This window comes from Colossoma macropomum, unplaced genomic scaffold (genome assembly GCF_904425465.1).
Source record: "Colossoma macropomum unplaced genomic scaffold, Colossoma_macropomum, whole genome shotgun sequence".
Taxonomy (NCBI): domain Eukaryota; kingdom Metazoa; phylum Chordata; class Actinopteri; order Characiformes; family Serrasalmidae; genus Colossoma; species Colossoma macropomum.
The window spans coordinates 11600082-11616594 of NW_023494810.1; the positions used below are offsets into that span (position 1 = coordinate 11600082).

Below are 16513 nucleotides of genomic sequence, written 5' to 3' on the forward strand. Positions count from 1 at the left end.
TACCTGAATCCCAATGGTATTCATTTTTGTTTTTTGTTTTTCTTTTCTTTTTTTTCTTTATTCTGGTATGTGAATATTGAGATGATATATATCCAGCTGTTTTCTCTATTCATTTTTGTGTGGTTATTTGCAATAAAACGAAAAAATAAAACTGTAAGGAGTTCTGAAAGTGCCTCTCCAGAAAAAAAATTGCAAAGACATTGCGTTTCCACTGCATTTGCAAAATCCACTGCATTTGCAGGTAATGCAAAATTATTGCGAGGGAGCACAATGTCATTTTTTAAATTTGTTTTTTTATCCACATCCCCTTACGGGCTTCGTGATTTTCCGGTTTTGGTGTGGTTTTGTGTGGAGGACATACCAGAGCCGGTTTATGAGGAGCCTGGCCACTTCCTATCCCCCCGTTATATATTAAACAGGACTGCTAAACAGCAGAGGGCGCCCGCGAGTGAGTCCTCAATGAATGGGAGTAAATGGCGCTCAACGGCTAAAAACGACAAGTTAAAATAGTTTCTAATCACTTTCCCAGAACGTTTTTTTAATTTTAGAAAGTAGAAGGATGTATTTCACTAACAAAGCAAAAAAATATTACCTATATATTTTCTTTTTTCTACAGCAAACGGGTTTTTTTGCAGCAGAAGGCGGGCTTTACTGCTAGAGCGTGATGATTGATTGGCGAGCGGAGCAGCTCATTGGCTGTTCGCGCTCACTGACGTCATGGACATTCATGAGGCGCCGTTTTAAACTCCTATAGCTCGAGTTTAAAAGCTCTTAAAAATATAACAGCGGTGTTAAAATGTTTTATGCTATTCGGTGTTCAGGAAATGATTGTATTCTTTTACATTAAAAATGTTTAAGCATGTATAAACTATGATTTTGCTCAAATGCTCCTTCTTAACCCATTCATTTTGGACACGCTCGGGAGCGCCCTCTAGCGTTTGAGAAACGCAGAGTGGTAATTCTCCTCTCTACACGTTCTCTGGATGTACTGTATATCTACCTTTTTGCACGTCGATTTCACGGTTTTTGTCCAGTCGCGTTACCCGTAGTGCCCCATTACAACTCACAGACCAATTACATTGCTCTGTTTCCTGACGTCAGAGCTGGAGTCTGTGGATGTGACCAATCAGCGGCCTCCATGCAGACTTCGCTCCCAACAAGCGGCAGATTCCCTCAAAGACGAGTTCAACTCTTCAGTCGACTCAGTTCAATTTAGCCCGTAAACAGTCTGTAAAATGGTTCGGTAGTCATGTATTTCCCAACATGTTAAGCTGTCATTCTGGAACAAACTGCACCGACAGAGGCGCGATGCCCATGTCTAAGGGGACGCTCGCGTTAGCCGCTTCTGTGAAGTTGCTGTTAGCTAAAGGCTAACGTTAACACGCTCCCCGCAGACTCCAGTTAACTAACCTAGCTGCTGTTTCAGGTCAGTAAGTGATCCTAATAATGTCACACAGTCAGTTACACTAAGAAAAAGGTGGTTTCCGAGTCTGTGTTTAGCTTTCTGTCGTATCTGCGGTTAAACCTGGACAGTCTTTATGCTGCTACCCTGTGGGACTCTGAGTTGCGTTAGCTCGTTGGCGTCCTGGAGCTTTTCTAACTTATTTTTCTGAGAAAATGCGCGGTGTAAACTGCGCTCCTACTTCACTGATGAAGCGCTGCTACTTCACTGTCTTTCAGTAACACAGCCACGCAGGTACTGAACTGTAGGAGTCTGAAATTTGGCTTTTTATTCGCAGGTGTCGAATTTTCCGTTCCACCTTAAATCTTAAGCGGTGCAGCAGTTAGGTCCTGGCGCGTGCAGCTTTACCAGGAATGCCAGTGCCGCAGCATTTAAGGTGGAACTAAGAGTTCCAATAAGAAGCTAACTTTAGCATCGTCTACATTGTAAAGTAGAATTTCTGGGTGAATAGTTTTAGCCAGCAACACCGAGTAACGTCGTTTTTTCTATTATTATTTTTTCATTCTGTTATAAAGCTGAGATATGTAGCTAAGTTAGTGAGGGAAACGTAGAATTTGTAAGTTAAAGTGAAATTCCACCAGTTTCTCAAAAATTCTGAATAATTCAGTTCTAAAAAAAAGTCTTGAATTGTAGAGATTCAGATTTCTGCACAGTGGTGGTGATAGAAACTAGGGGTCACCATGTCTACAGCACAAATATATCGCTGTTGTGGGAAGAAAACCTTGTATCTCCAAAATGGTAACTTTACAGGACAGGAAAAAACATACTTTACTTTTAATGTAAGTCAATGGTACCAGACGTCTTTTCAAGTCATTTTGGGTCATTTCTTTTAGTCCAGTCATCATGGAATTTACATACAATGTAAAGGGTAACCAGTATTTTTAAATCATGTCAAAAACTGAAACATGTCAAAAATGGAGATACGAGGTTTTCTTCCGGCAGCAGTGATATGCATTTTATTTACTCTCCAAAACCACCAGTGAACCTACACGTGTCTTCTGAATCTAATTATTATTGTTGTTGTTGTTGTTAACACTATGGTTAATTTCTTCAAGCATGATATTGTATTACAGTTTCCGTATGTTGAACCTGTTCACACCCTGACTAAAATTCTTTTTATTCCCTAAAAGCTTCCAGTGACATGGAGTATCCTCCAAGCAAACGCCTTAAGGCTTTACAGAATGATGCCCCAGTGGAAAAAGACCCCTTTGGGGATGACGAGGACTTTACACAGGACGACCTGGAGGAGATAGACATTATAGCGTCACAGGCTATTACAGGGGATGGTCAGCTTGCTAGTGCTAAAAGAACATTTGGATCCATTTCATCATATCCAGGAGAGCAGAGCAAAGCTCCTGTCAGGGAGGGCAGGAAGACCTTTTCCTTTGGAAGCAACAGTCCGAGCAGCAGCACCGTGTTTAACAACATGGAACGACAAAGAAATGATGTATTTGGTTAGTGTAAAGCAAATAATTACTGTCTGTCTAATCTTACAAAACACAAGAAAGTCTTTGATCTAAGTCCTGCCCTACAGTTCCTTTTCAATGGGTAATTTCCATTCAGAATGCTGCGTAGTCCAAGACTAGGCTTAATCACAGTATGGGAAACCGAACCTGTCCAGATCTTTGCTCATCCAGTGTTTCTTTTGAAATGAAGGGTATTTTTAGGGTGTTTGTCCTCCTTTGCTGCAGTAACAGCCTCTACTCTTCTGGGAAAGCTTTACACTAGATGTTGGAACATTGCTGTGAGGATTTGATTGAGCATTACTGAGGTCAGGTACTGATGTTGGATGATCAGTTCTGGTCACTCCAACTCATCCCAAAGATATTGCATGGAGCTCCATCGTTCCAGAGAACACTGTTTCACTGCTCCACAGCCCAATGTTGGGGGGGGGGGCTTTATACTAGACGTGCACCGATGTGGGAATTGTGGACCGTTGCAGATATTGTCTGATATTTTTATGGACATATCTACCAATACTGATTCATAAACTTTTATAAAATGTAGAAATTAGGACTAAATAGTGGAGCTAGTGTTAGAGAAATGGATTTGTGTTAGAGAAATATTTACATTTTTTGCAGAAAGTTACGAATAAATGAATAAAGTAAAATGAATAAAGAGCAGATGGTTTAGTTTTGCTGAGCCCTATTTGATTTTATTTGGAGATTATACAAGCTGTGTGCACAGTTGAACGCCTATGTCAGCAATGCATCTGAATTCAACTGCAGCTGTATTTACTAATTAGAATGGGTGTCTAAATATTTTTGGATGTTAAGTAGTGTTTCCTGACTTCAGTCCCCGGTTACCGCCCTTGACAGCTCATCCAGCTCAGTCCAAGGACCACTAGCTATTCTTGAGGCAGTACATTTTATTTGATTTTATTTATTATTTTGTAGTTAAATCAAGGACTGTGTTTGGGATCTGCTATTTTCAGTACATGATCCTGAAGTTTGTACACCCCCTGTCATATTACATGCTATTTTGATTTTATAGGTAAAATAAGCTAACATCTTCTACAGAGAACAGTTTAACATATTAGAAAAAATAAAACATGAAAAAATGTGCCGTAGCTTTTGCCAAGCCACATTTTTTACTATAAGTCCATAAAGTGAATGGTAATTATGCATTAAAATGTGCAGAAGTGTGTCTCTGTAGAGGATGTTCACTTATTTTCACTTAGAAAATCAGCAAAACAGCCCAAACTACTGTGTAAGTGTAAGTATATCGATGTTGTACCCCAGAATACTCAGTTTTTGTTTCTGAATTTCAAGGAAATGGACAAATTGACAAAGGCAGAGATGAATTGTACTACAGCAGACTGGAGGCACAGCAAGCAGAGTTAAAGAGAAAGGTATTTGAACAGTTATGAGCAGTAAGTTGATGCTATATTCAGTAATAACAGAAAATGGCTGGTGTGGTTTGTACACTTTGCCTTAATGAATATCCTGTTGAAAATAATAAATAATATTTTGTTTAATAATTCCTTGTCTTGCAGCTGAAAGAAGTAGAAGACCAGATCTTGATGAAGAATGGTGAGATTAGGGTCCTGCGAGACTCCCTCAGACTGGCCAATCAGGAGAAGGAGCAGCAGAGACAGACTAATCTTGCCTTGGAAAGAGAGAAAGTCAGTGTCCAGAGTGAAAAAGAGAAGGAGCTTTCCAAGAAGGTAGATTATTTTAACATCGTTTTCTTACTGAGGTCCTGATTGTAGGAGGAAGATGATCTAGGCTTGCTCATCCAGCTTGGGGAAAGATGTGATTTAAAAGGGCTTAAAATGAAAAGTGAGGCAGAACTCAAATTTACAGTTTTGCCTTCACCTGGGATAAAAAGCAGTACACTAAAGATTGAACACCCTCAGTCAAATGACATGTTTTGTCGATTTTCCCAGTAAAACGTCTGCCCATTCTCTTTGTAGAGGTGGTGTTTATTCTGCAAATAAATGGTGGTTTGAAAAATGAGGGTCATCTTCTCCCACATCTTATCCAGGTGGAGTCCTTGCAGTCAGAGTTGCACTTTAAAGAAGCAGAGATGAATGAAATGAGGAGCAAACTTCAAAGCTCTGAGCGAGGGGGAAGACTGGTTGGAACTCCCGTAAGAAACAAGTAAATGCAACAGTTTGTGATCTTTTTTAGTTGTCATACATGCAAACACTTTGTCTTTCTGCAAAATTTGCTGTTTTGAATGATGCCAATCATGTGAATGGTGTAGATTTGAATGGGGGGGTCTATTTCCAGTAGTTAGATCTCAGAGAGAATCTCTCCTCTGCCCCGAACACAGCACAGTAGCAAAACCTCAGTCATTATTCAGCCAACCACAGATACAGTATTTATTATGAACAAGATAATATTAATGTAAACAATTGTCTACAAAGGACATGGCAAATATCTCACATCAGGGGCGAAGCATGATGTGCCATTAAGGAGCCAGTAGAACACGAATGATGTTCAAAGTGTTTAGAAAGCCATCTTTTTAGGAAAGATGTTGATTCTCAAAAAGTTATATGCCAAATTTCATATACACTATATGGACAAAAGTACTGGGACATATACACTTTACAGCTACAGGAGCTTTTATGACCTCACCTTCTAAATCCATAGGCAATAATATGGAGTTGTTCCCCTGCTTTGCAGCTATAACGGCTTCCACTCTTCTGTAAAGGCTTTCTATGAGATTTTGGAGAGTGTCTGTGGGAATTTTTGTCCATTCATCCAGAAGAGCATTTGTGAGGTCAGACACTGCGAGCCAGGCCCCCTCATCCAACATCAATCTCTGTTCTAGTTCATCCCCACAGTGTTTGATGGGGTTGAGGTCAGGGCTCTGTGAAGGCCAGTCAAGTTCTTCCAGTCATGCCTTTATGGACCTTGCTTTGTGCACTGGGGCTCAGTCACACTGGAACAGAAAAGGTTCTTCCCCAAACTGTTCCCACAAAGTTGGAAGCGTAGAATTGTCCAAAATATCTTAGTATGCTGAAGCATTAAGATCTCCCTTCACTGGAACTAAGGGGTCTAGGCCGACCCCTGAAAAACAACCCCATATCATTATCCCTCCTCCACCAAACTTTACAGTTGGCACAATGCAGTCAGACAGTTCTCCTGGCATTTGCCAAACCCAGACTCGTCCATCAGACTGTCAGATGAAGAAGCGTTTCTGCTGCTCCAGAGTCCAGTGACAGTGTGCTTTACACCGCTTCATCCTATGCTTGGCATTGTGCTTGTTGACGTAAAACTTGCATGCAGCTGCTCAGCCATGAAAACCCTGCCGTGAAGCTCCTGGCGCACAGTGTTTGTGCTGATGTTAAAGCAAGAGGAGGTTTGGAGCTCTGCAGTTATTGAGTCAGCAGAGCGTTGGAGACTTTCATGCACTATGTGCCTCAGCACTCTGTGACCTGCTCTGTAACTTCGTGGTCTGACACTTCATGGTTGAGTTGCTGTGGTTCCTAAGTGCTTCCACTTTTCAATAATACCACTTACAGTTGATGAGGGAATATCTAAGAGGGGAGAGATTTCATGAGCTGACTTGTTTCAGTGGTGACATTCTATTACAGTACCACGCTTGAATTGTGTGAGGTCTTTAGAATGACCTGTTCTTTTACAAATGTTTGTACAGGTAGACTGCGTGACTAGGTGCTTGATTTTATACACCTGTTGCAATGGAACTGAATGAAACACCTGAATTCAGTGATTAAGGGGGGTGTCTCAATACTTGTGTCCATATAGTGCTTGTTAACATTTTAACATTTAAAATTTTCATGTTAAAATCACTCAAATTTTCTACTAGGAGCTGCTGGACCCCAGTATAGGGGATTGGTTTCTGAACATGTTACCATTTTTAATGCTCATGATTTTTCATGTTTTAAATGTGTTCTATAACCTACATAGAACTCCAATGCTCTCTCTTTTTGCATGCAGTACAAACTCGCCTGGAAGTCATGCATTTGTAACGAAGGAGACCTTCTCAGCCGAGCTGTCTGTAAAACCATCAACATCCAAATGTCATCATGCAGAAGGTACGATCTATTTCTGACACAGATCAGAGAAATCTTATATATGTATGCAGTTGATGTAAATTATTTGCTACATGTGTGCCATACCAGTATTTCATTAATAATTGTAAAAAAAAAAACCCCAAAAAACCAAAAAAAAGGGTATTTCTGGCTCTAGAATCTTATTGGTTGAGCTACTTCATAAAATATGCACACAAGATTGGACACATCAATTTCTGTATTAATGTGCCTGTTATTATAAAAGTTATTAAAAAAACATTGTTATTCATAGAATAATCTTTAGTAATGTTGCTTCTAAAATGTATTATTATATGGTTTTTTTTTTTTTTTTTTTACAATTTATGTAGTTTTATATACCAAAACAGTCTATTTTTCCACCTCTTTTTAGCCCACTGAATTAAACAGACTGTCCTGGTTAGTTGCCCTCTGTTGTACCTTTTTCAAAAAGCAGTCTGAAACACTCCTTATAAATGCAGTATGACTTGGCAGAGCTAAAGTGCTATAAGCTGAATACAACCCTATTTTCCAAAAAATGTCCAAAATATTGGGATGCTGTGCAAAATGTAAATAAAAACAGAATGCAATGATTTGGTTGAAAATAGTTCAAAAACAACATATCAGATGTTGAGAATTTCTTTTAAAAATATAATAATACACACTGTAAACACTTGAGATTTGAAGAGACCAATTGCCGTAGTTCAGGGTCTCCTTTGCTGACTTCCAGTCTTTTGTTGCCACTGTCCCAACTTTTTTGAGAGCATGTTGCTGGCATCAAATTCAAAATGGGCATATATTTTTCAAAAAACTATAAAATTTTCAGTTCCAACATTTGATTTTTGTCTTTACACTATGTACACTACATTTGGCACAGTGTGCCAACTTTTTTTGATAACTGGGTTGTAGATGGATGTATGTAAATGTGTTGGGTTTTTGTGATCTGACATCAAAATATTTCAAAACAAGTAGTGATAAACTGTTTTTAATTCATTTATTGAATATTGGTTTATTTTATCATATTGCATTTTGTCACGAGTCACTTAAGGCTGTGCATTACAGTGATTTTACTCTGCTTCACATTGTTGAACCGTAGTAAAATCACTGTGACACACGGCGTCTGTATGAAATACCAATAGTTTATTGCACTGTGTATTCATTCCTTGCAGGAGGGAAACAAAACCAGGGCAAAAGTAACAAAGAGGCAGTTGACTCAGACGCTGCCCTAAATCCTGATGTCCAGCATAAAGGTGACTGTGGCCTGTGTTTTATGATGTGCTTTGATCAAAAAAAATATTTTTTTTGTTCTTAACCAAAGGTATCACAGCTGCTGTGAAACTAATGTTAAGTTTTTTATTGCAGGGCCTTTTCTGTTGAATCTGCTGCTCCAACATCCTCTAGAGCCCAGCTCTTTGGGCCTCTGTCACTTGCTGTGCCTCAGCCCAGAAGCTCTGCCTTGTCTGTTCTCCCAGTCAAGCTTCACAAGCCCGTAAGTAGCAATCCCACACCATCACAAACCTACCAAGTGTAAACATGCCCTAAAAATGCTTAACAAATCAAATGAGCGTTGGTTTACATTATGTTCTTTGTTCTTCTCCAGAGCTTCCTCAGCTGGTTCCAGCACCTCCTCCACAGATTCCAGGTTTCTGCATCGACCTCGAGCTCACTTCTTCCAGCTTCAAAGTCTCGCCATGTCAGGTTTGACTGTATTGGCCCACGGTCTCCCTATATGTTCTGGCACTCGGCCGCCTCACAGAACCTGTCCTGCTGCTGTCCATCTCCTCCCCTTACTCAACTACCACATCAGCCTTTACTGCCAGACCCTCGAGTCCATCGACAGGTCAGGAAAAAGTCCTCTGCGAGGAAGTTCGCTGTCAGGTTCCTCAGAATCTAGTGTGGCCTCCACCATTGAGGAGTCTTTAAGCTCTCAAGAAGAGTTTGCTTTGGCAGCCATGAAAGCTCTTTACCACATAGTGACTGAAAGCAGTGAAGCTACGCACACGGTTTTATGTGGTCAGGAGGGAGAATATCCAGACAAATCAAGTGACAACAGACTCAGCAACCAGCCACAGTCGTCTACAGGTGATGGAAACTTCGCAGAGAAGGTGAATGGTGAGCTGCAGGCCCAGCACCCTCTGCTGAAGAGGCTCTTTCAGTTGGTAGATGTGAAGTTCATCAGTAGTGCCAGTCAGAAGGAAGCTGTGATGAACTCCAGTTTTAGGGCAGTCTGTGCTCTGGCTGAGAGAGCGGAGGGGAGCCAGCTGTGGAGGTACGTTCAGTCTGGAACACTTTTCACTTTGTCACTTCTAAGGCTGGCTTTACACAGTGAGACTTTTATGCAAGTATCTGCATGTTGTGAGTTGCTTTCAGTTTAATTTCTGAACAAATTAAGTAATTAAAAAAAGTTGCACGCGAACGATTATTTGACTAGTTCACTAAATCAGCAGATGGTTTGTGATTATTTTATGAGTTGAGTAAATGTTAAGCCATTGAAAATTAATGTTTAACTAGCCGTCATAATTACAGTCTACTTGATACTTGATGACTTACTCGTTCCGTCCTAGAAGTACAAGAAGTTCATTAAGATCTGCATCACTGTCTCCGCTTCTGTAATCATTTTCATCCTTTGGATCCCAGATGAATCTGAGCTCTATATACAAATAGTGGACACCTTTTCAACCATCCTATTACCATCTTCTGTTTTATTTTCTTGTCTGTTGAGCCTGGAAAATTAGTGGTTTGAAAGTATGTCAGTCGACGTCATCACATAATGTGTTATCTCTGTTGTAATTGGCTGTTTCATGAAACTATTTCACGAAGTTGAGTCGCTTGCAGCTGTTAGAGCGAAGTTTCAAAGGAGCTGCAGGATGCTTTACATAGTGCAACTCGAGTGCAATTTAGTTTCATGTAGGTTTCAGGCAATTAAAGTTGCTTGAACTTTCACTGTGAAAAGCCAGTCTGAGTGATCTCAATGCTTATATGTATCAGTATTTCACATCAAAACACTTTTTGAAGCATCAGTGGAACTCTCCTTTAATCAGGTCTCAGTCTTTGGACTTTATTGTTTGTTTGTTTATATTTTATGTAGTTATTGCTACATTTTAAAAACTAACAAAAATGGCATGATTTTTTTTTTTTTTTAATTCAGTTTTACTGTGCATCACTATGTCCAATTAAACAGCGACAGTCATGCTTCCAGTACCGTCAGGTTTTAAACATCTGAACAGCTGAACTTCATGTTGAACCGACAGTGAGGCTAAGCCTTACCCAGAGTTCACATTAGAAGACGACAGAGCGGCAGGCGAGCAGTCATTACCTACGGAAGAGAACTGACAAATCAAAGAGAGATTTTCTTCATTTTTTGCAAATATGTTCTGTGGTGGTGAAGCGAGTCTAAATGATTGGAACTAACAAAGTCCTCTGACGACCTGTGTGTACAAATTTGCTGGACCCAGCCATTCAGACTGCCTCCTAACGGTATCATAATTTATTACATTTACTCGCTGAATGTTTTCGCATTACCTTCATTCCCAGCAATGCCTGATATGTGCATCTTAATCAAGCCATATAATAGTGGAGGTGAAACAAAGTTACATTTTGATGGAAGATTACAGGAAAACAAGATTTTTGTCTGTTAAATGGTGTGACAAATCGTGCTTAATAAGACCAGAAACATGAACTAACAAAGTTTAAAAAAAAAAAAAAAATTGGCTGATTTACCAAATAATCCATAACTGGTTAAAGAGATACATAAAATTTGATGGGCAACAGTTTGAAAATGCTTTCGAGCTTTAGAGCTAAATTAGTAATTGTATAGAACGCGTGGAACAACATTTCATAACGTGGGTTGTTCCTTCCCTGAGTGGGTGAATCTGATGATTGTGAGTGTGTTAAAAGCGGATTTAAATTCAATTATCTACACACTTAAAAAAGATGGTTCTTTAAGGGTTCTTTATTGAAGAAAATGATTCTATTTAGAACCATGAACACTCAAAGAACCCTTAGCATGATTTTAAAGGGTTCTTTGCATCATTAAATGGATTCAGATTGATAATGTTTCATATGGTTCTATATATAGCACCAAAAAGGTTTCTTCTATTTCTTCCTGTAACAATTGAAGAACGCTTTTTGGTGCTATATAGAACCCTTTTCAGAAAGGTTCTATGTAGAATCATCTACAGCACATTCTCCATCATTCTGAAAAACCATTTAATGATGCAAAGGGTTCTTTAAGTGTTCATGGTTCTCTGTAGAAGTTTTCTTTGCTAAAGAACCTTTGAAGAACCATCATTTTTAAGAGTGTAGAATTGTCATCGTATCATCAGTGTAATGTTGATTTTGCAGTTAAGACGTAAACATTGAGCTGAACTTTATTTTTTGAGCCTTTGTGTGTGTTAATACATAAAAACATGACGTGGTCTGAACCAAAAATCTGACTCAGTGCCTCAGACTTTTAAATTATTATTTCAGGCTTTACAGGGAGACTCGCAGGGAAAATCCCCTTTTTTCCCCACGTCTAGGCTTTAATGTCTCTGAAAATCTGTGCCTGTTCAGTAGGCTAACCCAAAGTCAGCCTGTGTCCCACAGTAATTATTTGGGTTGTCTCGCTGTCCTGTAAGTGTGCTGCCTTTTGCTTTTTGTTTGCAGATTGAAGGTGTTGATGTCGAGTCAAGTGCTGGCTCAAAGCTTGTCTTTGGAATCGCCGTACACAACCGTGTGTCTCTCTGTGAGACTCCTGACACTTGTGGCCGACTGCGAAGAGATCGCCACCAAAGTTTGCTCTCTTAACAGTAAGTTTAATGTTATCTAGAAAGTATCCTAGTATTCATGGCACTTTTTATCTATGTTGCAGTAATTAATTTTAAACTAATCCCGTTTTCCTAGATGTGTGTCCACTTGTCCGAGTTTTCCAGTACATTACATCAAGACCAGAGAAGTCTATGACCGAAGATATGTGGTCTCACTTAGACGTTGAGGTGTTAAACTTTAAGTGTTAAATTCAGAAGTGGAACTACATTTTAAAGCAAACCTGAATGAAAAACTAAACACCTCTGATTCTGTTTACAGGTTGTTCGATTGTTGGCCAAGTTATTCACCCAGAAGACGCCCACATGGGCTGCTCTCATTAGTGAATCCTCGTGCCAGTGCAGTAATGAGGTATGAAGGTGTTTCTTCCAGTGATGTTGGTCCTAAAGCACTGCTGGAGCTGATTAGTTTTACTAGACAAGGTGCAGTTGTGTAATTTGTGTGATTTCACTGGCTGACTGGTTCCTGTGCTCTCCTGTTTGGATGACGTGAATTGGACAGTACTGTTGTTATACTGTTGATATTGTTTTCTTTTGCGATACATTATCAATACACTGGCGCCAAATATCGATTTATTGAAACATGCATGTGGTGTAAACGCTCTAAACAGACTCCCCCTCCAATTTGATTTACCATATTTACTACTTCGTGACTCCACGGCTTTTACAGCATTGAAGAGACAAATGAAATAGACAAAGACTCAAGACTTGCAAAAACTGTCTCGTTAAAATAAAATACACAGGCAGCAGAACGAACATGCGTAGCCACCTTCTTCGTCATCCTGACCAGCTAACGTTGCCACAACTCAAAGTCAGCTTACTATTAATACAGTTTTACAGCAAAACATCCGTTTATGTCCCCGAGGGCAGCAGTAATTTGAGAGAGAAATGTGTATATTTGCATTAACACACACACACACACACACACACACACACACACACACACACACACTATATATATATATATATATATATATATATATATATATAATATTTTTATTTTTATATATATATTATTTTTTTTTTATTTTTATTTTTTTAGTTAGAAAAGATTGTAGTGAGGCACAGTTCTGTTCTACCTTTAGACATTTTAGAACTGTTCTTTCTGCCGGTTTGTGGCTGTTTTACATTGGAATGAAGACACACAGTGAGCGTATGTGTGTTAATGAGACATTAAGCTAAGCTGTGCACTGTGTTTCATATTGGTTATCAAATTCTGTGAAACTGACACTAATAAATACGTAATTCCTGCTATTTGCCTGTTAGGTTTATTTTTGTTTTCTTCAGTTATACAGGTATCGTGATGTATCGCAGAGGATTGTCTTGCAGTATATCGAGTATCACAGAATCGCAGTATTGTGATATCATTATCTTGGGCATTGTATCGTGATAATATCGTATCGTGAGATGCTGTGATTCCCACCCCTAATGTCAAACTGTAAAAACTACACGCGCTGCAGATTCATACTGGATTAAAATCATAGATTTTATCATTTGAATCACAGAAAGTTACCTCTTCAAGAAAAACTATTCCAGCTTGAATTGTGCATGTTGTATTGGCCATTCTTATTTTTTTTTATTTCTTTGTACGTCTTGAACAGTAATAACAAAAACAAAGCCTCTTGTCAGCACTAGTGAAAAAACTAGATCCATTTCTTGATTTAAAAAAAGAAGAGAAGGGTAAAAATTTGGTACGTACTGTTTAGGTACATATCTGGCGGACTTTACATAAGTGACGGTGGGTTATACATGTGTGGTTTGCATAGAAGTGAAGCGTGTAGTACAGTTGGAATATTTGCGTAATACTGGTTTATGCAGAAAAGGCGTTTCCTCATAATTTTTTTCCTCCTTCTCTTCTGGTGATGCTTTTACCTCAGAGCGTGTTGTCCTGAGAGGTTGTACCACTAAACTGAAATCTATCCTACTTTTTTTTTCTTTTTTTCCCATTTTGCACTCTGATAGACAGATAAAATGTTTTGCATAGACGTCAGTCATGTGAGACCAACAGATAAAATAGACATGATGCAACAGTGCTGGTGCGCACAGCTGGACTTGGTTCCGCAGTGAAACTACAACGTGCAGGTGTCATTGTGGAACTCCTCATGGTGGAAATTAAAACTAACACACCTCTTCTGTGTTTCTGTGCATTTTTCTGTTAACCTCATCCCAACTCGTTAACAGGTGGTGCGGACAGTGGTTGTAGTGTTACACAGGCAGTGGCTGAGCATCAAAGGCCAGGAGAAGCACGTGGGTGGAGTTCAGGCATGGACCAGTCCCGGAGTTCAGTTACTGAGGGAGGCTCTCATGTTGCTGCACTGGCTCCTCCTGAACGACTCCTCTTTCTCATTGCACTGTCTGGATGTCCTGCACATATATCATCAGGTCATCCCAGCCATCAGAGACACCCTCCGCAAGATCCCTGACCTCTCTGAGAGTGAAGGTGGGCTTTTTTTTTGTTTTTTAGTTTTTAGGAGTCCAAGAACCAGTGTATGGTTTCTTGTTTGGATTCTCCTTTTTTTTTTCCCTTCTCATTCTTTGCCCAATAGACCACTGTAGTTAGATGTCATTCTTGCCTCTATTACGTCCCCCTGGGTCTCAGCGCGATTTCTCTATGGCCAGAATGAATGCCGTTTTCGACAAATCTGATATGTTTTGTCCTGTGTACATTTTTCTCCTGAATCTCACTGGATCCTCTTATCTACGATATCGTTAAAAAGTTGAAATATGAATATTGCTATATGTAAGCTAATGCTACCGCGCACTGAATTGACGTCCTTAGACTGGCCACCACCAGAGGATCCAGTGTTATTTGAGAGAATAATGTTCACAGGACAAAACGTATCAGGTTCTGAACATTTTTATTTAACACAGGGGGCGATAGAGGCGATTTTTCAAAAACCCAATTCATTCTGGTCATAGAGAAATGGAGCTGAGACCCGGAGTTCCTAAGATGGGCATAAGAGCATGGTGCCGACTACAAAATGACAACATGACGACACGGCTACAGGGGTCTATAACGGGCCGTGGAGAGACCAAACCATCATAGAGACACACAACCTGTTCAGGAAAGCGTGATGAGCTTGATCCGGCTTTGGAAAGCGCCCATGTGGCCTATAACTCTTACAGCACAACACGTAAAGATGACATTCTTGGCTCTGCTGGTTCCTTATCTCAGTACAAACAGCCTTAAACACAATTATGCTAGTACCCTGTACCCTAGTTTTGTTTCTTACCAAATTGTTAGAAATATATTCACAAGAGCTTGAACCTCAATAATTACCAAAAACATGTAGACGGTTATAAACAGTGTGGCTGTCACACGCCAGCAAATTCGTTACAGGAGAGATTGTATCTGCATTCTGAGGCAAATGTAGCAACATCCCTGGGCGGTTCTTTCTAGTCTTATAAGATCAGACTCCTCTCTATCTTTTTGAATAAGTAAAGATGTATAAACTTTAAACTGAAAGCCACACTAACATTTTAAAACCATGTTTGAAAAATATGTTTCTGTTCTATTTGTTTGTAACGTCTGACAAATCACATAGTTTGCAGAGTTTGGCTCAAACAGGCTGTTTTGGTGGTTTGCTTACTACGGATGCATGTATCTCCACTAAAAGGGGGGCTTTTTTCCCCTGGCTTATGACTTCACCAACAAGGCAATTGTCTCCACCCCCACCCACCTTTCTATTGACGGGAGGGACTTTCCATGATGCAGCTGCCTTGTTGAGTGTTATAAGCTTTCCCATTAATTTTTCAACAAGTGAACTGTCTCCATCTTTATAATGTCTGACCACAGACAGTCCTCCTGGATTGAAGTTAACTTCATCTGAAGCTGTCTGATTCTTCATATCTGCATGTTACAAGTCAGATTTCAGTTGCCATTTGACAGGCGTAGCAATTGTCACAAAATTATGGGTCGTCTACCCTGCAGTGCAATTCTGCAATAATCAGCCACTGGGGGGAGGTATAGTAAAGAAATGACCATAACGTATGAACATAAGTTTTCAGTGCAGTGGAACTTGGTGATGTTGAAGTTGTGGTGATGAGTGTTTTTGTTGAATGGGTACAAAAACAGAGATCGTTCATATGTGGAATATCTTTCCCTTTTAAGAACTGGCCATTGAGGAGATCTGTCGACCAGAAGCAGATGTTGAAGATATGGACATTGACGCAGGTTCTTGATGACCAAGGTGAAGACGGTTTATGGACAAGCAACATTTTCTTTTGTTCTGCTTTTCTTCCTTTAGGTATGTAAATGTTTGAGGGGGCACTTAGAAGAAAACATTCCTCCTGCATTTATCTGATGCTCTTTCACAGAACCATCTTTTATGGCTGCTCACTGATATTGTTAATTAAAGCAAAATGGAAAGTGTGTCTTGTCTTTGTTTCCCTGATTCAGACTTCAGGGCTTTTTTTGTTTGTTTGTTTTGTTTTTTTGTAATAATGTACTGGCAACCTGCACAGATTTGTCTTGCTGTTAAGATGAGTAGGTAACAGGTAAAAGTTAAAATCAGTACATTTAACGTTTTTAGGTATAAATGTTTTTTTACATGTACATACAAAACTCCTCTGGAAAATGCTTTCGCAATATGAAACGAGGGAGGAATATCAAATTGGAGGGTAAAACCAGCAGGCATTTCAGGAGTATGATGACAGTGAAAAGGTCAGAACTAAAAAAGCCCTCGTGTTAACACGTTTGAAATTTCAGAAACTCCTCAAGTCAGATTTAAGGGAATTAGGGCACCTTCT

The 16513-nt window shown here is 39.6% G+C and overlaps 1 protein-coding gene across 2 annotated transcripts; it reads left to right on the forward strand.

Moving 5' to 3' along the window:
- The first annotated feature begins 1144 nt into the window (after positions 1–1144).
- Positions 1145–16126, forward strand: LOC118799406 (ATR interacting protein). 2 transcript variants are annotated; one of them, XM_036559249.1, is made up of 14 exons: positions 1145–1426; positions 2593–2916; positions 4234–4313; positions 4458–4628; positions 4949–5064; positions 6871–6968; positions 8129–8209; positions 8322–8448; positions 8560–9228; positions 11607–11749; positions 11844–11935; positions 12027–12116; positions 13946–14204; positions 15876–16126. In XM_036559249.1, the coding sequence occupies exons 2-14, from the start codon at positions 2604–2606 to the stop codon at positions 15944–15946; spliced, it is 2310 nt and encodes a 769-aa protein (XP_036415142.1). In that variant the 5' UTR covers positions 1145–1426; positions 2593–2603; the 3' UTR covers positions 15947–16126. The 2 variants fall into 2 exon arrangements, with proteins under 2 accessions (XP_036415142.1, XP_036415143.1); XM_036559250.1 differs by lacking the exon at positions 1145–1426 and adding an exon at positions 1482–1696.
- Positions 16127–16513: the final 387 nt, after the last annotated feature.

What these genes read in the sequence shown, in the direction of transcription:
- LOC118799406 (XM_036559249.1), top strand. Translation starts at nt 2,604, where the DNA reads ATGGAGTATCCTCCAAGCAAACGCCTTAAGGCTTTACAGAATGATGCC. An exon ending in GGAACTCCCGTAAGAAACAA is followed by an intron (nt 5,065 to 6,870) that starts GTAAATGCAACA and finishes TTTTGCATGCAG; the next exon opens with TACAAACTCGCCTGGAAGTC. An exon ending in CGTGCCAGTGCAGTAATGAG is followed by an intron (nt 12,117 to 13,945) that starts GTATGAAGGTGT and finishes ACTCGTTAACAG; the next exon opens with GTGGTGCGGACAGTGGTTGT.